At 51.4% G+C, this 27703-nt stretch overlaps 1 protein-coding gene across 9 annotated transcripts in view; it reads right to left on the bottom strand.

Annotated features, from left to right (window-relative positions):
- The window catches only part of SLC25A22 (solute carrier family 25 member 22), a 37385-nt gene extending 13398 nt beyond the window's left edge, over window positions 1–23987 (bottom strand). The window contains exons 1-5 of one of the 9 annotated variants that reach the window (XM_021403862.1): window positions 19071–23269; window positions 15200–15424; window positions 9920–10022; window positions 6456–6581; window positions 3192–3247 (exon numbers count right to left, since the gene is read on the bottom strand). In XM_021403862.1, the coding sequence (XP_021259537.1) occupies window positions 3192–3247; window positions 6456–6581; window positions 9920–9939 (202 nt within the window). In that variant the 5' untranslated portion in view covers window positions 9940–10022; window positions 15200–15424; window positions 19071–23269. Of the gene's footprint in view, window positions 1–3191; window positions 3248–3342; window positions 3611–6455; window positions 6582–9919; window positions 10094–13383; window positions 13972–14633; window positions 14745–15035; window positions 15168–15199; window positions 15425–19070; window positions 23271–23364; window positions 23587–23834 lie in introns of those variants that run through there. The other 8 variants (XM_021403860.1, XM_021403861.1, XM_021403863.1 and 5 more) reach the window with 8 other exon arrangements.

Genomic DNA, 27703 nt, shown 5'->3' with positions numbered 1-27703 from the left:
CCTGACCCCTAGGTTTTGTTATTAAACACATTTTTCATAGAAGCTCTTATATACCAACAACAACCTACATAAAGGAGGACTGAGTCACTCTCCTCCTGAGCCCCATGCAGCATTAGCACTCTTGCTTATGAACCCTAAACAACCCAGCTGATTTGCAAAAAGGGAAGGAGGGCATATCCCACCTTGTTGTGTCATCTCATGGAAAAATAAGCTGGTGTTTTCTCATGCCAGAAAACGGAGGCAGCTCCTCACCGAAGACATCAGAAACAAACCAGAATCGAGGAAGCTGTGCAGTGAATAGGTAGAACCAGGGCAATATAAATGCAACTATCCCAAACATTAATAGGGTACACTGAAGCCTGGAAAACTTGGCATGGCCCTGGCAGTCTGGGGTAATTTTGGCAGGCAGCGTGTGAATGGGGGGTGACGTGGGAGATATTATTAGCAGAGGCCAGGGAAAGCTGACACACTACTGTAACACCATGCTAAGAATATACATCAAACAAGGTGCAGCTAAACTCCAAACGTCATCAACAGCAAAGGGCATTTCTCCAGCCTGGTCTAGGCCTGTGCTCTCTGCCAGCTAGGTTAAACGTCTGCTCTACAAATAGCAGTGGGACTTTCCAGGACACGTGCTGGGATCTGTAGGTGACTTCTGGATGGCTTGTACTAGGGATTGGAGAGGGCTTCTGCCCACAGTCTCATTCCATTGGTGCCCAGATAGTCCAGAAGCCCAGGGGCACTATGAATTATGAATCCATTTGCTTGGCATCACATCCGAAGGCAGCATACAGACATCCCTTAGCACAAGCAGGGAGACACAGCACCTGGCACTGCTGCTACCTAGATATTAGGAGAAAGAACTTGAGAAAATCCTCTTATTTCTCAGCCAAACAAGGCCAAGAACGCCTCTAGGTTTCAGAGAAGAATTTGAAAGAAATGTTGAGATTGTCTTACACACCAGAATTTTCACTGTGGGCTACCCATACAGAGCTGGGCGTGTGCCACGTGCTCCCCATAAGATCTGACAAGATGACTTGCAGAAAAGTAGCCTGCAGGCTCAAACCTCTCTCCTGTCCGCACCAGTGAGCTTTGGTTCACACATGAGAAAGGCCTGAAGTCACACAGCGGGAAAGGCTGGGCCTAAGCAGACCCTTTCTGTCCTCTGACAGAGGACAAGTGTCCTGCAGGGATGATCAATGTGTTTGTGACTACCATGGGACACAGCAGCTGCCACTCTAGCCTCTTAACAATCAATCCTCCTAATTTCAGCTTAACATCTGAAAATAAGCACTTGTGAGTCACAGAACAACCTCTGCTGGGGAACTGGGACAGATGGAAGGGGCAAGAACCCGCCCTACCATCTGATTTCCATCTCCCACTGGCTGCCACTCTGAGCTGTATCTTTACCTTTTTCCCAGAAAAGTACTTAGGCTTTTCTCAAGTCTTGGACGTACTTTATCGTCTCATCTCTCACTGAGAAGGAAGAAAAGGCTCCTAATGTCAGCTCCCACAACTGAGGCACAGAGACAAGAACCTCCGTACTTGAAAGACTCATTTTAGCATCCTGGCCATACTGAAACATCTGTGAATTTCAGGAAGGGGCTGCAGCTGTTCACAAACCTAAACCCAGCTCCTCACTCAATAACCGGAGAAGATAAGTTCAAGCCATTATCGGCTCTCAAATGGAGGTATGAGGTTAGCGGGAAACCAAGTCATCTGGACTCATCACTGCTCCTACACAACAGGTGAAAAAAGCAAGAGCCACGCAAAACCCTCTGTCTCCTTTGAGATTTCTGCTTGGGAGTGAAATGTGGCCTGGAGGTGCATATCCTTGCCCTTGAAAGGACTGAACAGTCTCTCTCAAAGGCCCTGACAACCCTACAATCTCCCGTGTAAGTTCCCAGGAACAACTTCTTCTCTCTGCTCCCCAGAAAGCTGCCTGCCAGTGGGTATTTATGGCCAAAGTTAAGGCAGGCTTCATTCCTGGCCAGGAACTCAGGAGCAGCCAGCTTCTGGGAAAAGGCAAGGGGAACACATTGCTGCTAGCACTGAGCACGGAGCTTGCCAGGATTCCGCAGGGTTATTTGCCTTGTTGCCTGCTCTCAGGAGAGCTGCAATAAAGCAGCCAATCCATCCCCAGTATCCACCTCACTCCCCCCAAACGCCCACCAGCAAGTTGGGCAAGAGATACTGCCTTGGCAGCCAACTGCTGTTCCAACAATGGATGGCCACAGCAACCATGCTTCCTTAGGAACTACGGAGGGATTGGCAGGAGCCGCTGCAAACAGCAAGGAGCCAGCATCTCCAGACTCTTGCTTGAGAAGGAAGCAAGGACTCATTTAAACAATGCTGTCCTTTAATCATGCTTTGTCAATGAATGGGCGCCACAAAGAACGCTATCTGAACATCTCAGAGATAAAATCTGCATATTCAGGCAATTGATTACCAGTATATAACTGGGACCAGAGTTCAGCGTCAACTATGCCAGCTGGACTGTGTGGACAGCCAAGGCCATAATTCCATGTTTTCCTCTACTATGATTGAAATCAGAATTTAGCCTGCAATTCTCTCTCCAAAATGTTTAAAAACTTCCAAGAATTTTTCATTAAAACTAGGAAAGATACCAACTGAAGAACTCACTGCTACAATGGACAGCCTAAACCACAGAGCCAGGAGATTTCTAGCAGGTTAACACCCAAAGATATAACAGCTGGGCTTCCATCACAAACCATCCTCTCATTTTTTTACAGCTCCAAACAGGCCTGATCACACTGGTAGGGAGCCCTGACATAAATTCAATCAGCAGCCACAAAGTAAGATACTTTGAGACCTTTGCTACTACCCCTCTGATGAAAGTTATGGTGCCCAATGTGGGAAGTGCCCACCTACAGTCCTGGGACAGCAGCTCCGTGTAAACTGCGAGTAAAGGTGACCTTCGGTGAATGGTGAGGTTTAACACCAGAACAGCCGTGGGGAGGACTCAAGTCCCAGATGGTGGATTGCTGAGCAGACACCTGGCATGGAGCAGTTTACTTTCACACATAGCTGCAGCTGTCAACATCTGCAGGTACTGCTAAGGTATTGCACTCCAAGCCAGAGAATACAGGCTTCTCCTCCCACATATACACACCAGTGCTCGCAGAGCAAAGTCATACATAGCTGGAGGAGCCTGACCCAGCTCTTCTTACCTCTGTACATGCCAAAGTAGCCTTCCGAGCGTATTGTTTTAATGAGGCAGTCAGACCTGCGAACAAAACAGAGAGAGATAAACCACAGGAGCTCAAAGGCGGGTGGAAGCAGAGGAAACAAAACTAATCTCTTGGAGTGGTTTTCAATTACAATGTCAGCAAAACCCCGAGCCGGGAGGGGAACAACGTCAGCCACTGAATGCACCATTGTTCCGGCTGAGTCTGACTTCAGCCCCTAATTCACAGGGGCTTTGAAACCCCCGGCTCGCCCCACACACGCTGTCTGCTTTCTAGAAACACAAAAGGGAAAAATGTCACTGCAAGGGCTGTTTATCCAGGGTCCCCTGTGGAGAATGTGCACGCGACGATCCAACAATCAGCACCCTGTGCACATGCTTTTAAATCCAGCTCTGGAGAGGGAAGCAAGGAGGGGGGGTCTAACCCGCCCAACCCTCGACTTCCTCCATGAAATTTGACACAAGGCAACACAAGGCTCAGTCATCTGTGGCCTCCCACTCAGCTCCCAGAGCTGACTTTTAACACGCTGCCTCCCCCAGTAGCAGCAGCTCACGCCTGGGGAGGGAGCGGCGGGTGCCACCAAGGTCAGTTCCTGAGGGAAAGCTGTCACCTCCTTTGTTTTCGCTGCATTTCCTTTAGATCTAAAAGCTCTGCAGAGTGCCGGAATTGCTTGGAGACTTTTGAAGGCAGGCACGCACAGTTCGGGAAGCCTTGGCAGCACAAAACCCAGCTGCTGGCTGAGGTTGCTCTGGGGTCTCTGGGAAGGGGCAGGTGCTCGCTGTGGCTGTACTGGAAGGGAGAAGTGTGCATGCGTGTGTACATCATTAAGGAGCAAAAGGCTCTTTAAATATAGTCATAAGGGAAATATAGCCGAAAATGGGAATACATTTCTCAGAGACTGGGCAACGTAAGGAGGAAGCTTCATGTCTGTTCTGCAGTAGTGCTGAGGTGGGAGAGAAGGAAACGCAGGCTTCCCTTGAGGTCTTTTTGCCTACTTTGACCAAGGTGGTTTCTAGGGTAATACATTTGCAAAGAGCCCAACCTGCAGTGCAGCCAGCCAAGGCAGTGAGTCTCTCTGCTCTACTACGCCTCTGTGCCACAACTCCCCCACCCTTTTGGACACCGTCTTTCTCCCACATCCCCACCAAGCTCTTCCAGTGTGATGCTGGAGGCAAGGCACCTTCCCCGAGCCAGCAGTGCTGCTTTGAACAAGCCGTGGCAGAGGGGAGTGGGAAGAGGTCCGCACCACGCTCACGCAGCCCTGCTGCATCACTGTGAGCCCTGCACCTCGCTCCCCACCCCTGCTGCAAAGGGTGATGGAGCCAAGGCCATGCCTGGCTCCCTTCCTCTCCCCTGTAATAGGGTGCCAGGAGCCACAGCTAAAATTATACTGAACTGGGGGACCACAGTCAAAAGCACAGCTCTCTCCATACCCCAGGGCTGCTCCAAAGCATCTTTGGCTCTTTCAAGGGAAGATTTATATAATTTTTCCAATCAAACCATCCCACGCTCTCCCAACACTAAAGGTCTCTTTTGCTGAGCAGAAGCAACACATGCTGTCTTAAAAAAGCTGAAGTTTTAAATGAACTCTCTGACTTCCTGGGGGCTCGGCAGACACCTCTGAGATCTGGTATCAAAGGGCATGCAGCATTTCCTGAAAAACAAGCCCCTACAGCTGGGGAGCACAGATAAGCCCTCCCAGTACCACCTATCTTAAGGGTGTTGCTGAGGACATGCTACATGCTTGGGAACAGCATCCTCTCAGCGCCATTCCCTTGCTTGTCCAGGCAGGACACTGGATGGCCTGATGTTAGCTGGATGTGTTATCCCTGTTAGTTCCTTGTCCCTGCTGGCCTCTGGGTGCCCAAAAGACCCTTTACACTTATCCCCACTGGTTCAAGCTCACTTTCCCCATGTCAGAACGACGTCCTCCACATTACTTATTCATATTCAGGCTTTGTCTTGGAAGGAGTCAGCTCAGATACACGAGGTAAATCCTGTGTATTCCTTAACAACATCTCATCCCACAGTGAGCCCTGGTTACAGAGCAGATCTGCAGCTGGCTGCTGGAGATTAAACGTCTCTCCTCCTGAGCCACTCCCCAACCAAGGTATGTTGCCGTGTGCTCCCAGGGTCAGTGCCTACAAATCCTCCATCCTGCTCAATGCTGCGTGCTGTGGCTCTTCAGTTGCTGCTGCCTGCCACCAGCCAGCAACTCAGGGAGCAGGACACAACAGGAGCGAGAGGCAAGGTGAGACATGAGGCTGCATCCTGACAGCACAGGGAGCAGAGAGCGCTGTAACTGTCACGGGGAGCACCAGTCTGGTGCTTGCTGCAAGGCAAAGTCTACAACCAAGTTCACGCATAATTACACATCAGCAGCTACAGCAAGGAGGCCCAGAGACTGAAACGCTCAACACAGAGCACTTCCTTCCTATTCCCACTCTGCTCCAAATTCACCTGGGCAGGGAAGGGGAAAATAACCAGTGTGGAAGAGCAGGGAGCAGGCAGCACGGCTTCTGAACGAAGCAGCAGTAGGACAGGACACACACTGCCTTCAGTCCCAGCCCTCTTTCCCCACTCAACGATATGGAAAATTTTTTAAAACTAAGGCCTGTCTCTGTACCATAAGAGAAAGCTAAGTACAACTCACGTTCCCACGGCAGACACACAAAGCACAGGTGGGCTGGATACATTTGTGCCTTCTTTTCCTAAAGCCTGCAGCACAATTCTTTGGACAAAGGACTGATGGGAAACCACAGCGTGTGTCAACCTGGGATGTATCAGAAGGACTGCACTGCAGGGCTCTAGAGCAGGAATAGGTGATTTTGCCCTTTTTAAAGCTGACAGTAAAAGAAAGGGTTGTTATCTCCAGTAGGACAGTGAGGGAAATGGCAGTGCCAGAGATTCCCTCACACACCTGGTTGTGGCTCAGCAGAGAACCAAACCAGGCTTTCTATGCTGAGCCCTCCCTGCCCTTTTGACCGGTGCTGATGAGCAGAGAACACGCTGCTCCCAAGAAAGGGACGCAAACAGACATGCCCTCAGCAGATCTCACCTGCTGGGCTCAGCAGCCAGAATAGATGCTTTGCTTGTTTTAGCACAGCTTGCTTTGAGATTGTGCCCTGGCTTTCCTGGGGACAACCCAGTTCCTAGAAACGCTGAGCTCACCCAAAAGAGGTAACAACGTGGAAGGATGCCCTGCCGAAAGCCCAGGGGCAAGCTGCCCGTGCACACAGTACTCACATGCTGGTGTACATCCGCTGGCCATTCTGCTGGTTCTGCAGGCGAGTTTTTGCCAAGTCAATGGGAAATACACAGGTGACCCCGATCAGCCCAGCTATCCCTCCATTGATCAGCTTGGCAGGTAAACTGTAAGGAGACAAGTAGCAGAGGTATTAGTCCTGTGATAACTCCAGGGGAGGGAAAGAGGAAAGAATGTGCTCATCAGTGCAACCAGGCAATTAGCATGTCGCGGTGTGATGAGGCTGTCCGCCCCAAGCATGCAGAGAGCTCTGCCGCAAGGCACAGCTCAGCCCTTGCCGTACATATGGGGTAGCAGAGAAAGGCAACACACAGCACCAGGACAACCCACTGCTGACAAGGATCTGCTTAGCATCGAGCCCTCCATGCGGACAGACTTTGGTCAAGGCCGGCTGGCATTCAAGGCAGCGGGTTTCCTGGCAAGTGGTTCCCAGTGCTGTAATCAGATACGCACCTAATGAGAGGTTCATGGCATGTCACCTGCTCCTGTTACGTGGGACAGAGCATGGCAGAAGCGCAGCCAGCTACAGATCCACAAAGCCATTTCCAGACCCACTGCTGGGGGAAAAGACACGTGAGCCCAGCAGAACACTGGCAGCCACGTGGCTCAGTGGGCTGGCAGGGCAACACGCGGTACAGAGACGTGAGCTCGTACTTCTCAGTGACACCAAAACCTGTTGGCTGAGCGTGCTTCAAAGCTGCAGGGCTTTTTCCACTCAACCTTCCATTCCCAGAGGGAATTCCTGGAATCTGGAAGCAGCACTGATTGAACACCAGAGCAGCTAAACACGAGTTCCCAGCAAATTCAATTACTCAAAATGCCCAGCACTCACATGCTCGATAAACCACTACACACTGAGACAAAGGAAGCCTGTTTGAGTCAGCTCCCTCCAATAAAGCACGGGACACGGCTCCCTGAACACAGGATGTGTCAGATATTAAAGCGATGGCGGACAGCAGCTATCATGAGCACAGAGCTGGGCCAGACTGCAAGAACTCAAGACTCTGCTGCCTCAGGGACCCTAGCATCACAGGCTGAGATGGGAATAGCAGTGCCCACAAACTCCCCCACCTGTGTCTCAGGACACAGGGAAATTTCAGACAGTAAATAAGCTTCATGGCGCTCTCCTTATCTAACATGTTATTACACTGAAACCTGAGGGTAGAGCAACATAAGTGTGTCAAGACGGAGGCTCCACTTGGCCAGTTCAAGACCGGACCGTATCAGCCTCCCCACATTCAGCTCTGAAGTCACTGCTGGCAGGCTGCAAATGCCAGCCATGCCCCGTGCACCTTCAGCTCCGTCACCGCTTCTCTAAGTGCCTCTGAGACAGCCAGGGCAGGCAGACGCTTGCCTCTCACAAGCTGTTCCAACAGTGAAATCATCTCAAGGCTTACATCAGGTGGGAGCGAGGCACTGACACGTGGCAAGCATCTTGCCCATGAATCACTGATTTCAGTACAGACCCCAGGGAACAGCCTGATGAGTCTGGGCAAGCCAAAAATTTGGGGCAACGTGAGCTGCAGAGAGCCTCCTACCTTATCTGCAGATGAGAAATCCTTGCTCAACACTCCCATTGCATTTGAACCCAGGCATTCAGGGTCCCCCCCCGAGCACTGCAGATGGAAACTAGTACAGACAGTGCAGTGGTATCTGGTGAAACACTTGGATAAAGTTACACGAGCACAATTGCAGAAATGCAGTGCCCTTGATCTCACCTTGCAGCAAATTGCTGCTGTGGATTTTAGTCTTTTGGTATCAATCTCATTTTGCTAAGGGTTGACAGACATGTGTTGCAATGGAAAAGGCATACAGTGTATCCTTCAAACTTCAACAGATCTCCTTGCTTGGCTAGTGACTACTGTAGACTCATGGTCCCAGAGATGGGAAGAATGACCTAAGTGGGATATGGCGAAGGAATCAGGGCACAGGGAGGAACCTGAAACCGAGGAACAGATGGAGCTGGGCACTGCACCTGAAGCAAAAGCTTTTCCTTTATGACTAAGCCACCCCACGTCTTACTTTGGTACTTTCTGCTCTCTCACAGGATGAGAACACACTGTGCTCTCTCCTATTCTGCACAGCACCTGCCTCTCACTGCCCACAGTACAGTGCTTAGTGAAACAGAGCCAATACAGACTGGCATACAAATAAAGCCACTTGCTTAGTTTTACAATAGAAGGGGAAGAAAGACAACCCAGTTCTCCTAATGCTCTTCCCGAATCCTTTTAGCTAGCCTCTGCAGTCAGCAGCTCCTGTTCACACTGCCAAGAGGGCTTAGGAAGGGCTGGAGGAGGTCTCAGGGGAACATCTTCCCTTCCTTGGATGCCAGGTTTCAAAGGGCCACAGACATCTGCTCCCCACGCTCTGCTGAGGCTATCAGGAACACACAACCGCCAGGCTTCGCAAAGGTGAATCTCAGCATGCCTTTCATTAACGTAAGAGAATAATGCCAAGTGCTCTCCAAATTGGGTAACTGATGACAGGCCAATCTGGGCACAGAGACACTCTGCAACGCTGTCTTGTTATCAGTGCAGCTCAGGACTCTCACACTTGCAGAAGCAAGGAGGGCAGGAAGATATCGTGATCATGGCAAATGCTAAGAAGGGGAAGCCCTCACTCCTGTAGCACTCAGACATTGCCAAATTCTGGTCCATGTTTCATTCACCAACTGATCCAGGCCAATCGCTTACCTCCTGTCCTGAGCTGGCAACCTGGAAAGGCAGATGTCAGAAAAGGGCCACACAAACAAATGAAAGCAGGAATCCCACAGCACATAGGAGTCACTCATCTCAGACAATGTTATAAGCAGCAAAAAGTTAAACCTAGATGTAGTACTGGACAGATCCATCTGGCACAGATCTTAGGAAGCTAAGGGGACAACGGTGCCTTCTGAGAAAACACATCCCAAGTCATTTCCAGAGAGGACTCAAATTAGCCTCTGCATATGCCAGAGCCAATGCTCTTAAGATCCTGCTGTGCACTTAAGTGTCACCAATTACTGTTGGCACTTCATGTTCCTGCAATCACTCAAGCACTGAGGAGCTACAGAAAAAGGGCACAGGTTTGCACCTACATGGACTTTGTAATTACGAGCACTGGACTCCTGGTTGGCCAAGGAGCTGGCTTTGTTCCCTTGAATCTGTCAAACTGAAGTCAGCAGGTCAAGGTGACCTTTGAAAGAGGAAGCAAAAAGCAATGGACTCGTGTAGGGTCAACAGCAGAGGACAGACAGAAGAAGTGAGAAAAAAGAACAAAGCAGAGACGGTGGCAACATGACAAAGACACAAAATAAGAAAAAACTGAATAAAATAGGTAACAAAGGAGCAGTGAAGGAATCAAAGCTGTTTATGGCCAGAAGAGATGATCGAGTGATTTTCTCCAGCCTGCCATATCGCAGAAAGGATTGAGTTGGAAAGACTTTAAAAGAAAAATTCAAAGTTACCTGATCTGTTTATCAGCCATTTAATTCCAACTTGATCTTGTTAAGAAATGGATTTGTTCCTTCAATACTTCTTCTGTCACTTCTTTTCCAATTCAGCTTCTTCCTGGGAAAGGCGAGAAAGACACCAAGGAGACGAAGTTGAGAACCGGGCACATACAACTCTTGCTGGGCAGGCTGCAGGGTGAGACAGGCAGAGGAAGAAGTTACTTAAGAGAGCACCCGGTCTCCTTTGACAGAGGAGACTGAGCTGCTGACTGAGCTCCCGAGGGAGCCTTATAAATATATGTCTGCGTATATACAAATATAGATGCACAAATGGAAGGAAGAGCTGCCAGAGCTGTCATGCTCCAGTAGCACGTGAGCAACCTTGGGTACCGCTGTTCTGGATGCCAGTGCACGAGCTCTGCCAGGCACCCAGGACAGCGGTACCCAACACTGCCCTCTCAAACACCAGCATCTCCAGACCCAGCCCCCTACAGGTCGGCACGGCCACCCCAAGACAAACAAATGCCATTGCAAGATGTCATGATTTCGCCTCTCAGCATGACTCAGACACTCTTCTCCCTCTGACCTTCTAGTTGCTACCTGGCTGGTGAGAATGAAGCAGAGGAAATTTCCTTCTCCTTTGCCTCAGAAATGGAAATTTGCCCCTTGATTATAAACTATTTATAATCCTCACAGAATTTCACTTTCAACACAGTTTGCATCCAAAATAGTAGTTTGTTTTGGCTTTGTTTTATCTATTTCCCTATCAATTTAACCAGAACAAGACTAGAATATAAAAACAAAGTAGAGAGGCCAGCTACTGCTGACAGCCTGTTGTCCCAGCACGGACAAGCCCTGTACCAGGAAAGCTCACATGATAACATCTACACCCTCAACAGGATGTGCGTGTTCCTTGAAGCAGCAGCTCCGACAAAACACACGCACTGAGTGGTTCTGATGCCCTGTTCCAAACTCTAGCACACTCCCTGTGTTGGCCCTGCTGCAGGCTAGCCCCCTGCTGCACTGCTCCCCGGGAGTCCACGTTGCAAAGGGCACCCCAAGAGCAGACAGCAAGGCTGCTAATACATACCCCTGTGAGACCGACTGAGCTTCTTACCTGCTATCTAATCCCTTCCTTCTGTGCAGCCTATGGTGTCAGCCCTCTGCCTGCAAAGCGACTGCAAAGCCTTCCATGTCCATCCCACCAGCAGAGTGTTCCTGCTGAGTTAAAAGCAACCCTCCTGGTTTTCGAACAGGGCGAAGGTACCACAATCCCTGGTGCACTCAGACCCATCTGGGCTGTACAGCCACCAAACACCTCTACTGTATCCTTTGCCCTAACAAAAGCAACTCAACCAGCAGATGTGATCATTTAGCACTTGATAACTGTTTGTACAGCACCTGGCACAGCAGAGGCCTCAGCGCTCACAGCCAGGGGATTTTAATGCATTACGGGATTTTAATGCACTGAGGTGGAAAGTTTGTTTGAGCTCTGTTTGTTTAAACAGAGCTCCAGCAAACGACCATTTGCAAAACAAACCCAATATCACTGCAAAATCTACCTGAGCACTCCAGAATTCCCTGAGGCCTTTAAAAGGGGGTGCGGGATGAAGCCCCCGGTTCATGCCCCCAGGTGGCAGAGCCCACTTCCTCCCATGGCATGAAAACGACTGCTGCAGTTAGAGGCTGGAAAGAGAATGCTCAGAATCTTATAGGATATTTTTAAAAGAAATCCAGAACAACATTATGTTTGTACACATTAGTAGTGGAGGTCTAAGCTGTATCACCGCAGGAATGCAGTGTTCTTTGGAGCCAAATAACGCAAACCAAAGCAGTGAAGCAGAACTCCTCCAGCCAAGCAAGTGCACGGCTCCAGGGTCAGTGAGCACGGCTTGCATTCACTGCTGCCCCTACCTTGGGCAGGGGAAGCCAGCAGCACCCCAGGCTTGCTCACATCTTGGAAGGTTTCAGTTGAGCTCAATGTCATGGCTGCGAGGACAATGGCACCGCTGGGACTGGGAACCTCCAAGGCACGAGTAACAGGGGAAACTGGTGGCAGCGGGAACAGAGTCATCAGAGAGAGCTTTCAAGAGGAAGGGGTTTCCTAAATTGCACATGCCATAATTAAGAGAGCGAGACCTGCACAGGCGATGAATTATGTGGCGTTAATTCCTTCCTAGAGTGCTGTTAACACAGCTAGGCATGGATTAATGCCCCATTACTCGCACACCAGGACATCCCTTCTGCATTTATTAAAATGATCGAGCAAATTAGTTTTAGAGTGACACGCACACTGCAGCACAAGGAAGCACCTCCATGATCAGCAGAGAAGCACCACAGCCCACACTGCCCTGTGTAGGCAGCCTAGGAGCCTCCTCCATCCAGCTCCTCCCCTCTCCTAGCTTCCAAAAACCAGCTCCAGGGAGTGATGGAGCATCCAAGTTAGGGGTAGCACTCCACAAACTTAGCTTGGGATGCATCTGATCCTCACAGCTTCTGGCCCTGGAAAAATGATCCCGTTCTGCTCCCTTTCCTTGCTACATACCCCACACTCACCTGAAGCTTTCCTATAAGGTTTCCTCCAGGACGGCCAACTCTGCATGCCTCAGACCGGCTGCACAGGGCTGGACTTTTAACCTTTGCTTCTCCTCACCTTATCGCCTGAAGGAAAAGCGCTTACTCTGGAGAACACCACATAATTATATAGTAATTATAGGAATCCCAGGGCAACCTCAGGCACGGAGGGGTGCCTGCAGCCCCACAGTGCATGCTATGTGCTGCAGCAAAGTGAGGGAGCAGGGCAGCACAGCAGGCTCTCTGCTTTATCCCAAACCAGTGACATGTGACCCAGGAGACCCTACCACTCTACCTTCTCCATCCCGTCCTGCTCTCCCTCTGCCAGGCTGAGAAGTGCTGACTTATCTGAGTACACACAGCCACTGCTTTGACAGAAGACCTTTAGCCAGCGTTGCTGGCACTGCTGCCGAAGGAAGAAACCCTGTCCTCTCCCCATGACATATGCATTCCCATCCCCACTTTCGTGCCAGCACTAACATTTGCGCAGGATGGTCAGGCAGGGATGACAGAACTCGAGGCCAGCACATGCTGGAGCTGTCACTGAAAGCAAACATTCAAACCGCAACCTTGACTTGAAAACAAACTACAGAAGGGGAAAACAGGACTCCATTCCACATATTTCCATTTGTCTTGACAGCAGACAAACTCAGTGCCCCAGCGAGAAATCAAGAAACAGGCTCGAAGGGTAAGAGAAAGGAGCAAAGTCGTGCCAGCACCCACCGTGTCGGGGATACAGCAACGTTACTGATCATCATCAAGGATCAGGAAGTGTCCCCACTGCCTCGTGAGCCACCCACACTCCTCTGGCAGCACAGTGGGACAGAGCATCCCCTCGGTCCCGCAGTGTCAGCAGGCGAGCAGAAGCCCCAGCACTTCAGCTGCACACTGACACACTCACCCACCTTGCAGCCAGGAGGGAGCCTGCAGCCAGCTGTGCCCGTCCACGCTGAGCCTTGGAAGCAGCCTGGGGCAGGACCCTGCGGCTCAGGTGAAATCAGGCCAAAGTCCCTGTGGGGAGGTGCCAGGCCGCTTGCCTGCCTCATTGGCCACAGCATTCCACTGAGGACAGGCCTGGTGGCACAGTGCCTAATGGATTGCAAGGTGGTGGGGACACTCACTCCTCCTTTCCCATGGCTCCTGAGCTCCCACTGCAGATCCTTGCTGCCTGCTCTTTACCTTCAGGCAGGATGCCCAACCAGAACCAGCAGACTAAGGAACAACATGTACTCTGCATGGGGACTACTGGGGGACTCAAGGGTACTGGTGTATGGCAAGCTGGACATGAGTCAGCAACGTGCCCTCACAGCCCAGAAATCCAACTGTATCGCAGGCTGCATCAAAAGAAGCATGGCCAGCAGGTCGAGGGAGGTGATCCTGCCCCTCTACTCTGTGCTGGTGAGGCCTCACTTAGAGTACAGTGCCCAGGTATGGAGTCCTTAGTACAGGAGAAACATGGACCTGTTGGAGCATGTCCAGAGGAGGGCCGCAAAAATGATCCAAGGGATGGAACACCTCCCCTGCAAGGACAGGCTGAGGGCGCTGGGGCAGTTTGGCCTGGAGAATAGAAGGCTCCAGAGAGACCTGATAGCGGCCTTTCAGTATCTAGAGGGGGGCTGTAAGAAAGAAGTGGACAGGCTGTCTAGCAGGGTCTGTTGTGATAGGACAAGAGGAAGTGGTTTCAAACTTAAAGAGGGGAAATTTAGATTGGATATGAAGAAGAAGGTTCTTTCACAATGAGAGCGATGAGGCACTGGCACAGGTTGCCCAGAGAGGTGGTGGATGCCCCGTCCCTGGAGACATTCAAGGTCAGGCTGGATGGGGCTCTGAGCACCTGATCTAGTGTAGGTGCCCCTGTTCATTGCAGGGGAGTTGGACCACATGGCCTTTATGAGTCCCTTCCCATCCAAACAACGCTATGATTCTATGATTTTCTAGACAACACTTCAGCTTCAGGAAAACAAGCTGTGAACAAAAACAGCTCAACATCTCAGCAGAGGCCCTTGCTCACCACATCCCCAGCCTGTCAGCAGGGCAACGGGCCCTCTATCCACCTGGCCTCAACCCTCCCCTAAGTTTCGCAGCCCCCAACTCTGCTCTAGGAAATGCTGCCCAGCTTGCAGACCCAAGAAGGGCACAAAGCTCAACCACTCACCAGAGCACACCCCACCAAGCAGCAGGGCCTGAAGAGAGCAGCCAGGCAATTGCACAGTGCCAGGCTATCTGCATTCAAGTGAGACAGACCTGAGGAGCAGGCCTGAGCCAACCTGGAACAAACGCCAGATACGCCCTTCAGCTTTGCATGCCTTGGGAAACCGCCCCAGATCGAGAGACTGAAAGCTGACACTCAGCCTAGAGCAGGGCTTACCGCGATGCAAGGCTGAGCTGCAGCACTGCGGCACACCAAGTAGTCCTAGCACTGAGCTGGGACTCAGTATTGTAGAAGCTGGGCAAACCTTGAGTCAAGGACAGTCCCTGTCCTGGAGGCTTTGCAGCTGAACTGTAAGATGGGATGAACAAGGACAGCACGAGGAGCAGTGACTCAGCCAGCACTCACACAGCAAGTCCTGCTGTCCGAGGCATCAGGGCTGCCAAGCTGAGGGAACGAAGGGCAGGCTTCGGCAGGGCAAATGAACAGGCAGTCATCTCACTGAGAACAGCAGGAGGGCAAGACATTAAAATGTGCTTACAAGGAAGTAACTAAGGCAAACTTGGTGTTACCTCTCCATGGCTTCTACAGGAACACGGACAAAGGAGCACAGGAACTAGAGCGCCAAAATCCCTTTCCATGCATCTCTTATTGTAACATCTTCAGTGCTATGGTGATACAAGGCCAGAGCACAGCAGCAGCGGAAATCCAGGCCCGGCATCTTGCTCTGAAGTAGTGGTAGGCTCCAGCCCGTGCTCTGCAGAGACTTGCAAATCCATGCATAGATTCACAGGGATCTGTAAGAAGTAGCTAGAGAACAACTAGCTCATATGCAAACACAATGAACAATCTGAGTGGAAGCTTCTAGAGAGAATGATTATTGAAACAAAGTTTACAATGGCTCATGTTATTTTGCAGTTGAAGCAACAACAGTGGAAGCATAAGCTAACTGACAGACAGGAATGCAGCCCAGACATGACCGTGCTGGTATTCAAGAAAGTTCACAGCTCGGACATTGTGGATGACACAAGTGTCTGCTCATTGCCAGCAATCCTCCTTCCAAACGCTGCTGAGAAATCATCTAGTCACACACTGAACTGGTGTGATTCAAAATAATTTTAAACCCATCTTTACTCTTGATTAGTCCTCCAGGCTCATTTTTATGGGATTACAGCTTCAGAGAGATGCAGCATTAGCTGGAGAAAGAGGACAAATTCACTGAGAAGCTGGAGTGCAGAAGACCGGAGACACAGGTGGGAAAACAAGCAGGAATTTGTATAAAATCTGTCCTTTTCACTACTCGGTGGTGGCCTTGTCCTAAAGAAAAGGCAGAACAAAAGCCTGATGGTGACAGACAGACCAGTCCTTTGATCTGGAAGGACTCGCTCCTAGCTAGGAAATGAAATGGTGTGAAGCCCTCACTCGGGTGCTCTGCCAAAAGATTGCAAGAGTAGAAAAAAGGTTCCCCCTCCCCCTTTAAAATAATCACCATGGACAAAGCAGTAGCTAAAAGCTACCAAGGAGCCCTGGGGAAAATGAGGGGTGGATCCAAGCTTGTTCGGTAGGAACAAGGCACACAGGGCTGAGCTGAGGTCCTTGAGCGTGAAAGGGCTCATTCATTCTCCATCAGCAACAAAACCAGGGGTCTTGGCTCACAGCAGCTTGCTCTCTGAAGAAAGAGGGCTTCAGCAGCCCTGCCAGGAAGAACAAGCATCATTTCCAGCCAAATCATGGCACCTAAACACCCACAAAGCTGCTCTTGTCTGATGCCTTGAAGCGAGTCCTCCTGGGATGGCGCCAGCTCACTGTGGCCAGACCCAAGGTTTTTCGTTTACATGGGGGAACCAGATAATCTTTTTTTCTTTTGACAAAGAAAACTAAATCACAAATCCAAGTTTAAGTTTCCCCTACACTCTGTAGGTGTTGAACAGAGTGCGCGCCAGTAGCAGGGAGCATTACTGCAAGCACACACACACTTCTGTCCAATTTCATGGGGTCTCCTTACCCATCTGCCTGTAACAGCCTGATTATCTCAGCGATGCTCCTGCACAAGCTCATGGTGACAGGGAACAGTTCAGGCCTTGACAGCCCAAGCTTACTGACCCATGGCAAGGGGCAGAAGCTCCAGATGAGGAAAGTAACCAGGGGGAGGGAGAGTAGGCAGGATACCTACACCTCTGCTCCAAGAGCTGTTGTCACATCATGCTGATTCATTCGATTGGTGCTTCCTGACATACAGCATAGGAAATAGCACTGGCTGTTTAGCAAACCTGCACTGAATGCTTCCCTCCAACTACCGCGCCTGCTGTTAATTCCCTTCACAGCTCTGCTCATTAATAAAAATACAATTCAATAAAAGAGAACCGCACGCACCAACACCTTGCCCAGATTCCCTCAATGCTGCCTGATCCTGAGTCACCGCTGGCGATTAACTGTTGCCATTCAGTGAGGAGGACACGGTTATTAAATTAGTAGGGGCTGCTTAACCTGGCTACAAATATACATGAGTTCTTTGTGCCTTAGTGAGCTAATAAGGCATGTGCTAATTACATTAATTCAAACAAGCCCAGTGTGCCCTGAGGGCAAAGGGAGAGAAGGGTGCAGCAAACCCAGACTCTTTCATAATAGCTGAGCAAGCGGGGAAGGTACTTGCCTTGACAAGGCTTTAGGAGGAGCAGCATCTGAGCACTGCAGCTCGTATCCTACGTAGCTTACGTGCAAAGAGCCCTGGTTCCAACGACAGAAACAGGATCCTCTCTCCAAAGGGCCAGCCTGGCTTGGCCCTCCCGACCTCCTTCACTGTAGCACCGAGCACACTGTGAGCTGCAGGCTGACACCTGCTGCTTTGGGGCAGCCAGCTGCGGCAGGAAGGCCACAATCCCAAAGAGGTTGGGTTAGGCTCAGAAAGGCTCCTGCCCCCCAGCCCAGGGGAACCAGACCCTCACCTCTGCCATCACCAGAGAGGAGCCTTCCTCGATGCTCAGTGTCTGCCTGCTGGCATGCCAGGCTGAGAGAGGAAGAGGAAGGGCAGAGGAAGTCGGTCGTATTTCTTTGCATCTCAAAGGACACGTGCTCACTGAGCCCTCTGCAACACATGCTTGTGTTCCTGTGGACACTAGGGGACTCTGAAGGAGCAAAGCAAGAGGTTTTCCCCTCTGTTCTCACTTCCCCCCATACCACGTGCACCAGGCAGCACACAGCACTGCCCCTGGGAGGCCCAGAAGCAATCCCCTCTCTCCAGCAGCAAAGTCTGCACCACGTGAATCTCAGTGCTTTACAGACATGATGCTTGCTGCTCTCCCCAGAACTAGCATCCCCCAGTAGGCACGAGGAGAGATGCAGGGCTGCAGAAGCGCAGCACAGCGCAGTTCATCCTGCACAAAGAAGCACTAGTTCATGCTCCATACAGCCCTGACTCTGGGCTGGCAGAAAAGACACAAATATTTTCACAAAGGAAACCATAATGAGGATTTTTATCCCATGGAAAGTGCATCTCTTTCAAGCCACGTCATTCCCTTTCCCAGCAGAGGCTGTGGTTACTCAGTGACTAGCCCTGCATAAACGCAGGCCACTGCCAACAAGGAGGCAGCTCCTCCTTCCCCAGCAGAGTCCGGTGTACAGGCTTCAAGATCAGCCAAGCCTACTGCTGGTGCCTTTTGTACAAAAGATCAGGTATGGAGAGTAAACAAAATATCCTCCCTGCATCCCAAACGCTTTGCTACAGCAGGTAGATACCTTTCTGATGAAGGTAGCTTATGTCATCACCTCCCACTGCTGGAGACAGAATGTGACTAATACTCCCAGTGCACTAGAAGTGCCAGCTAAATGTCATGTTAAGCAACACTCCTTGCCTCCCAGCCACAGGAACAGCACTACAGGATAGCTCTCAGAGGACACTGCTGCTGCCATCCCTTTGCTGTATCGGTACATGAACATACCCGCTTTGCTCCTGCATCACAAAGCACATTTTTCTCCTCCCATCTCAGGTGCTTGCTTACGCCAAAGCTGTTCAGAACACGGCGAAATGGCTCCTTACTAACCATGCGTCAGCAGCCCCACACGGGTCACGCTGCTCCTTAAAGAGGTTAGCAGCTCTGCAGGGGAAACTTAGACGTGCTCCGTGACAAGCAGGGAATTGCCAAGGGGACTGCAACCACTGCCTGGCAACTCTGGAGGCTGCGGCATGATCCGTCCGTCAGCTCCCTCCTCACCCGGGGAGCTGTGAATCAGCAGAGCCTTCAACGGGCTGCATGCAGGCAGGAGCTCCCAGCAGGGGGAAAATACATTTAGGAGGCTGCACGCAAAGAAGAACACGCGCAGTCCCGCTCATCAGCATGGAACAGAAGGAGATGGGTAACATGAGAAAGGAAAATGCGGGAGAGAAAGAAAAAGTGAAATAAGATAAAACTTGGCAAGTCGTTCTCTGGATATGAAACTCCTTACCTGGCTGCTCCGCATGCACAGTGCAGTGCTGCCAGATGTATACTCACATATACCTGGCACACCTGGCATCCAAAGAGAAGGGATTCATCTTGCATTGTTTAGGAATGAGACCTGTTTTCAGACAGTGTCCAAAAAACCCACCCCCGAGGTGCATGACACACACGGCACTGCCCTGCTCCAACCACCAACCAACACTGCCTCGCTGAAGAGCACGTGGCAGGACCTGGCAATAACGTCAGACACCCCAAACTGGTCTGCCAGAGAGCTAAGCAACGGGCATGCTGCTCTGGGAAACTAACGATAGTTTTGCAACGCATGAAGCAGATACACTGTTCTGCTCCAGTCCTGGGACAGGGCTTCTTGACCGGGCTGCAATTCACAACCCCAAGCGGAGCCAGCTGGGGCTGCCACCATGGGAAACTGCCCATCTCCTGCACCCCACGCTCACCAGGCACGCAGCACACACCACCAGCACTGAGCCTGCCCCAGCAGCACACAGGTGCCCTCCCCGGCATGGAGGGGCTGCAGATGGGGCTGGCACGCAGCGCGGCACCCAGCACACTTGGGCACGTGCCCACGCGGCGCTCGGCAGCGGCCTGGCATCTCTTCCAACCCCCTTCAAAGCCAAACCCGGACCATCTGTTGAAGTATTTCTGCAGATCGTTCCTCTCTTGGGAAGGGCCGGGGGCCGAGTTTAGTTATTTATATAGTGTCTGGCATTTCTGCAGCGCTCCTCACGTCTGCGTCCAAGCTATCTCCTCTGGCAGTTTTGGAGAATCAGAGCGAGGTATCACTGAATCTTCCTTTTAAGTTCTCTGAAAAAAGTGATATCAAAAAGACAACAGCTGCCCACGCCATGCACACTTTTAGCTGCTAAGAAAGCAAGTGGGACACAGCTCAGGGAAAGAGGGTCAGGCCAACACTGTGTGTTTTATGTCCTTTAGAAGAATCACCACCCGTGCAAGATAGCCTTCATAAACAACAGCTGTTCCCCAGGGATGAGATGAACCAACAAGTGTTGCTGTTGCCTCACAGCAGAGAAGAGCTCAGCTTACCCAGAACGTGGGCAAGGAAGCCATCCTCCTTCTTGGGAAGAATGACAACAAATGCAACAGGATAATGAAGCACCCAGAAGAGACCATTTATTTTGTCACATTGTGCCTTCTGCAACAGCTACCACTGCAACAGTACACCAGTGGCAGGATCGTGGAAGTGCTGCTTCCCATCAGATTGCAGGGTACAGGGTCAGAGATGAACACTGTACTACTTATGCACGGTCATGCTCTAAGCCTGAATCTGTGGCAAAGGAGAAAACAGAACTCAAATTCACAGTTAGCACTGACATATCTCATCGTTAAAACACACTTCCCTCTTTTTTTCCCTGCATAAATCTCTAGCTGCCATAATTTAAAGAGCACTGAACACGGCACCAAACCAACTCGCAGTTTGCACGTGGCCTAGGACAAGTTGTTTCCACTCCACCCTACCTAACAGACAGCAGGGAGCTGCCCCATCTCCTCTGCCAAGATGTGCAAGGAGCACATCTGCTGTTGTAAGTAAGGGGCCAGGCACTACATATATTCTTCTCCTCCTCCTGTCCCTTCTCACGTGCTTCCTCCAAGTCAGAGCACGAAACAAGGCAAAGCTGTGGGTTCACTCTGTCTCAGGTGCTACAAATAAGTCTACCTGCTAAAAGAAGGAAAACAAAGACCGCAGCACAATGGCTTCACCAAAATGGCCTTGCCAAAGGGGTCACGACCAAGAGCACGGGCTGCAGACTGCTCTCACGTGTGGAATAAGAGCAGGAGGGCTACCCATCCCACTAAAGCATCAGTGACGAAATAAACTGCATCCGGGAATTTGAGCCCCATGTAAATGATACGCATGTGGGAGATCTGCCCGTACTACTTGCAGCACTCAGAACCCAGCCCTGAAGCAGCCGAGCACTTAATTTGAAGATGGCCATTAATCATACCCCTGCTTCCAGGCTTCACAACTGCAGCACGGCCAACACAGAAGGGCGGCTGGTGACCTGGGCGTGCTGCCTCACTTCAGCACAGGCTTCCCAGAGCCCTCTGTGTCAGGATGGCTCTCCCGATACACCACGCACAGCATCAGTAAAAGGAGGGAGCCTGGCGCGGGGAGGCTGACATGGCACAGCCACCCACCCGCAGCAGCACCACTGAAATGAGAACAGGAACTGATTGTGAAAGGTTTAAGAAAATAAACATAAAATTGCATGCCTGTGAGCGGCTCACCACGGGCTGCATTAAATCAGGGTCAGCAAAGAGCTCACAAATTAAATAAACAGCATCCCGTTACATTTCCTCTGACACTAAGAACAAGCATTCCTGCCCGGGTGCCTTTCCCTTTCCCAAGCAAATAATCTCCATGTGGGTAGCAAATATGCCAGGCTTTTCTATTCGCAGATGTGTAAGAGGAAACTGCCAGACAGAAATCCAAACCACCCAGAGCGGCAAGGTCTTTTCAGGGGGTTTATTTGGGTGTTTGCACCCCTGTCACTTTACATTCACAACCACCCTGCAATCAGTGCCTGGGGAGCAAGGGACAGAAGGAAGCGCTGTGCTGGAGCAGGGCAGACTCACTGCCTGCCAGCACCAAGGCACACACAGGCACCTCCACAGTGGTGTCCAATGCTGCTGCATGCCTCGCTGCACAACCAGCCCCCCTTTGCCTCTCACCCCAAATATTCATAATTCACTCCAGAGCATCGAGGGATAATTAACTGTTTTCCGAGCACTACACAGTCATCACGCACCCAGATCAGGCTTTATCCCTCGCGGAAAATCTTGTCTCAGAGGATCTGTGAAATTGGTCCCCTAATCAAGGATGCCAGGTCAGGTAGGTATTTCCCCTGTCTCATCCACTAACCTAAGCGTGGCTGGAGAAGGAGAACAAATGACCCTAGCAAGCTGCCAGTGACTTCTACCTCCATGTAACTCAATACTGCACACTATCCCTTCTTAAAATGGCAGCGGGACGATCTTCTAGGGCCCTGGCATCTTACTAAGACATTAACGAGATTGCCAGGTGTCAAACAAGGCCGTGAATGTTCCCTCACAGCAGGGCCATGCTCCAAGTCACGATGCAGCCGTGCCCCATGTCCCAGCACGGCCATCCATCCCTGCCCCTGAGCGCTGATCTCAGAACACAGCACGGCTCCCTGTGACTGACGTGCTGTAAAAGAACAAGCCCAGAGGCTCGGCACCAAAGAATCACAGAATCATCAAGGTTGGAAAAGACCACTAAGATCATCTAGTCCAACCAACAATCCATCACCACCATGCCCACTGAGCCATGTCCCAGCAGTCTCCATGTTTCCTGAACGCCTCTAGGGACAGTGATTTCACCACCTCCCTGGGCAGTCTGTGCCAATGCATCACCACTCTTTTGGAGACGAGATGTTTCCTAATATCCAACCTGAACCTCACCTGGTGCAACCTGAGGCCATTCCCTCTCATCCTATCACTATTACCTGAGAGGAAGGGCTGACCTCTGCCTCACTACAACCTTCTTTCAGGTCGTGGTAGAGAGGAAACGCTGCACCTGCACGAATGACGAAATGTGGTAGTACACAGTTCAAAATCCTACAGGGAAGAAATTCAAAGGGGTAAGCTCTCCTGAAATGATGGCATTTGTTTTCTGGTAAAGGGCTTACAATAACTTCCTTTGGACCTCCTCTGTACCTTTGCCGACAGCAGCCCGGAAAGCAAAACACAGCCTGCGACTGAAAGCACAACCGCCAGCCAGCTTCACACGATGTGCTGTTATCAGCCCAGCACCACTCTGGTTTGATTGCCTTTCGCTTGCCACTGCCAAGAAGCACATTGAGGAGGCGAGCCCCAACAGCACACAGTGATCAGAATCACTGCAGCTCCCATCCCGGCAGCGCCAGCCACAGTGTGACAGGTCGAGTCCTCATAGTAGAGCCAGCCCAGAAGCATCGGCAAGCAGCTCAGCTTTTACCAGAGAGGTGAGATTTTTGAGGAGTTCAAAGAAACGGAGATTTTAGGCCAAACGAGTAGAGCTGGCGTCCCGCTCCGATGCTCTCCAGACTGACAGCGTGGCAGGGCATGGGAACCACGCACCGAGCCCCCTGCAGCAGAGAGGCCTGGGGCACTGGAAAATCCAATTCCCACGAGCCCAGCCGCACTGCAGGGCGCAGAGGCTGAGAGGACGCTCGGGGTCTTCCCTTCCCGGGGTGACCTTGAGGAAACACCAGAAGCCACTCCACATTTCCACGTTCCCATCCACGATAATAACCTTGACCTACCTCCGAGAGTCGGCTTAGGAAGGAACCCAGCGCTGCGCGGAGGCAGGCTCGCCCATCCTGCCCGTCCCAGCCCGGCGACGGGACACTGCAGCCCAGCGAACAGCCCGGGAGGAGCACGGGAACGGCTCGCCACAGGGCAGCGGCGGCCCCGCCGCGCTCCGGGCGCCGCACACGTGTCCCCGCGATGGAGAGGCGCGGGCGGGAAGAGCGCGGCGCACGTCGCCACCGCCCCCCGCAGGCACCGCCACCGCAGGGAGGCCGAGCCGGCCGGGGGGTCCCGAGACCATCGCCCCCGAGCCGCGTTTCGCCCCACACGCGTTTCCGGCCCCACCTCCGGGCAGGGGAGCGCGCTGGGGCAGCGGGGGAGGCGAGCCGCAGCCCCGGGCCCGCTGTAGGAGAGCGGCTGGCACCCTGCGGGGAGGGCGGCGGCGGGGTTCAACGGGACGGGGGGGGGGGGGGCTCACACTTACCGGGCTGAGAGCGGCAGGCTCCCGCCGGGGCCCGAGGCCGGTGCGGAGCTCCTCTCCCGGCGGCGCGGCTCGGCGCGGCTCGGAGCGGCTCAGCTCTGCCCTCTCTGGCCGCGCTCGGCACAGGAAGAACGGCGCGGCCTCCCCGCCCGCCGCCGCTGGGCCCTGCCCGCCCGCACGGGCGGCCGCCGCCGCGTCGCCATGACAACGGGGAGCGGGGCCGGAGCCCGCACCGCGCCCCCGGGCTGCGAGGGCCCTGGACCCGACGAAGCCCATAGACTGAACCTAAGCTCTGTAATAAAAGTTGGATGTGCAAAGCCTCCTGGCAGTCCTTGCCCTGACAGCGGTTGGTGGTGCCTCCACCAAACCAACCCTCCCATCAGTCAGCTCCCTGCTCCCCAGAGAGCTCTCTTCCAGCACGGGTAAAAGAACAGAACAAACAAAGTGGGTCAAAAAACCTGCTGTTATCCTCAAAAAAAAAGACAAAGCTGGTTGTCATGAGGTGGGTCACCGTATTTCATCTCTTCCTGACCACAGCTGCCTACCTTTACCGTCTCCAGGCCACAGCAGCGGCTCCCAGCCACAGGCTCTGACAGAACAACAGTACTTTCTGTTGGTTTTGCCCAGTTTTGTGCTGGAACAGATGGATTCTGTTTTTCTCACTTCTGCTGCAGATTGAGAACAACACCTCTGATGAGCACGGAGGAGGCGGAAAGGGCTGCGGCACCATCATGCTGGCAAACCCGTGCAATGCAGCAAAGAGCCCATACCTTGACGAGACCTCCTGGTGTGGTTCTGCAGCTGGCCAGCAGAAAACAGGGAGTTTCAGAAGGGCAGCTGATGACAAGCAAAGGGAATTGCTTTTTAAAACAGTTTAAAAGGGTAGCGAGACAGAGGAAGGACATGGTGGGTTTTTAGTGCAGTGTCTGATAACAATATCTCTGTGCTAGACTGCTCTGTGCTATTCCAAGGATTTCAGAGAATGCTCTCTGATTTTTATATCAAGGACCCAACACAAGAATCAGGCTCTGGGCTCCCTCAGAAACAATTCCAGCCTCACACACTTGCAGCCAGGGACACAGAAAAACCTGTTTGCAAGGTGCAAGGAGACACTGCATGCTTCAGGGTCTGGCTGGGTGTGACAGCAGTGGGTCCATGGTCTTCAGGGGGATGAGCCATGGATGGGTAAATACTAGATGGGGCCTGAAACCTGACTCCTTTTACCAAAAGATCCACTGAGACCATTTCAGCAATTTAGGGTGGTCATCAACAACACATTGCTGAGGAACGGACGATGGAGCACAAGGCTAACAAGCACACTGCATACACATCTGTGGCAGTTAACTGGAGTTGTGATGAACAACCCAGACACTTCCAAGGTGTGCACATACCTGAAAACAAGAGGACCTTGTTATCACAGTCAGATTTGTGGCATAAAATGAGAAGAAGATGCCAACCAGAGGTCAGTACAATATCTGTCATGGTTTTATGATTTTCGGTTATTGGTACTCCACATCATAACATCATGTAGTGTATGTACCTGGTTCTCAGAAGAGAAGGACTACTACATTCCCCAGGGTACTTTGCTCCTCTGTTACCATTTCCGGCCAGAGGGAAAAGATACAAACTTGCAGATCATGAGACCTCATCCCTTCTCTTTCCGTCCGTCTCTCATCCTGGCAGCATCTCACTCCCCAGCCATCTTATCGTCGGTAGTAGAGTAAGGCCTACCTTGATTTTGGACACTTTCTCTCTCTCTGCATTGGATTTATCAGCTTAAATTGTAATTATATTGTAATATAGTGTGTTGTTTTGCATTCCAATATGTAATTTAGTAAATTAGTTTGTTTCTCCTCAGATTGTTGTCGCTGTTTTTGCTCTCAGGCCCATCTCCCTACTTTTTCTTTCCTTTTTCCCTTTTCTGGGGCATGGGTCCGTGGGTCCCCCGTCCCATTCGTCACAGAACCGGGCTGAACGCCCGTAAACCATTGACAATATCAGATGCTAATGCTAATGAGATGGATACAGATGGAAAAGGGAGAAGCTCACACTCTTTTCAGCCTGGACTGGGAAAAGCATGAGAAAATTCAGCATAAGACATGGAGGCAAAGCTCTCTCCAGACAGCGGGCTCCTGATAATTCAGCAGCTAGCTGGAAGGAGACCCTGTGCACTGTGGGACTTCTTTGGCTGAGCATCATCCCAGGACCAACATCCCCATGTGCGGACGTGCTGGGGCAAGGGGACACAGCCACTCACCCACTCACAGTGTGACTAGAGGGAACTCATCGCCTGATGGAGGGGCAGGGACTGTTTCCTTCAGGAGGCAAGGTCTGCCACTGCAGATGAAACTTATCTGCCTTTCTGGAAAAGCCAGGCACAACCCTCCTTGTTCTTCTCTCCCTTCCCCTCCTGCCTCACCTCAGGTCCCCACAAAGCTTTCAGCTTCAGGAAGCAGAGGTGCTACCAGCATCCTGCACAATGGGCTGTGGAGCCAGGGAGAGAAGATCCATGCATCTGCAGCTGTAGAACCTTCCGTGGGTCCCCATTCCACCATGATTTGCAAAGGCATCAGTGGGTTTCACTGAGCTGTACGCAGTGGGACAAAAGCTGAGCTGAGCTCAGTGTGGATAGAGGGGAACAGATTTTGCTATTTATCATAACTTGCCATCCTCTAGACAGGCTTGTTGGACAGTGCTGTTCCTTGGCAAGGAATAGGTTAACGCTGCCCTGCTTTAAGCTGAGTTTCAATAGGACTGCAAAATCACCCGTTTTTATTTTTGGTTCTGCTGCATAACAACAACTGCTCTTTGTAACCTGAACAGAGCAAAGGACCCGTTTCCTCTGGCAGCCTTTAAGAGAGGGGATTAAAAAAAAGCAGAGGAACAGAATTCGCATTCAGCGAGTGCCAGGTTGTCAAGGTTTCCTGTGCTCTCAGACATAATTTTTTTCTCCTGACAGACACAAAATAAATTTAATACTGTTGTGTCCAAAGAGGAGCTTCAAAAGAAGCAGCAGCCTGCAAGGTTTGATCTGACAGGGTGTCCAGGCAAGACCCCAGCCATGGCTCACACCCTTACCCTTCTGTGCGTGGCAAGGAGCAGAGCTCATGCCCTCCCATAAAGAGATGCTGCCTGCACAACATGGTTCCAACACCGGGAGAGGGTCAGCGAGAATTCTGTGTTTCTCTGCTCTGTTCCTTTCCCTGTGCAGAACTGAAATCTCAAAATCCCACATTGCTTGTCAGAGGAGAAAGTGGAGAAAACATCGGCCTGGCTGACGAAGAGGATACGGGCTGTTTTTGCACCGTCAAGGAAGCGCATCAAATTCAGTCTGCCAACAGGAAGAAGCTTTCCAGAGGTTTCATTTTTCAGCTTCCTTCCTTATTTGCATTGCTTTCTATTTTAGTAAGTTGTGGAGTGCTGGTGAAGTTCCCAGTGCATGACGAGTGCGGGTATTAAACCAAGGCTTAAAAAAGAGAAATCTGTTGAGCTCAGTCACTACTGCCTTGGCTCAGTGGCCGTACTGGACAAGAGAAAGGTTCTGGTAAACAATTTGACTAACAAAGATTGAAGAGGCATTAACATACTACTAGCACCAGTCAACATCATTTCCGGGAAAAATCAATCTCAAATAAGCCCAATCTTTATTGAGACGACAGGACTGATTGCCAAAGGTAAGGGCACAGAGGGTATATGGGAGGCATCCAGCATCCAACTGCTAAAAGTACAGCAAAAGAGCTTTAACTGATTCAAAGACTCATTAACTGATTCACAGATTCAAAGCTGGCTGTCATCCCCAAGAGTCCAAGACCACAGGACCATGCAGATAAGCCAACAGAGATGCTCTGTCTGTCCCCTCTGGCCATCAGTCC

The sequence above is a fragment of the Numida meleagris genome, chromosome 6, assembly GCF_002078875.1.
Source record: "Numida meleagris isolate 19003 breed g44 Domestic line chromosome 6, NumMel1.0, whole genome shotgun sequence".
Lineage (NCBI taxonomy): Eukaryota > Metazoa > Chordata > Aves > Galliformes > Numididae > Numida > Numida meleagris.
The sequence above is the reverse complement of the archived record's forward strand: the minus strand, read 5'-3'. Positions and strand labels throughout refer to the sequence as shown.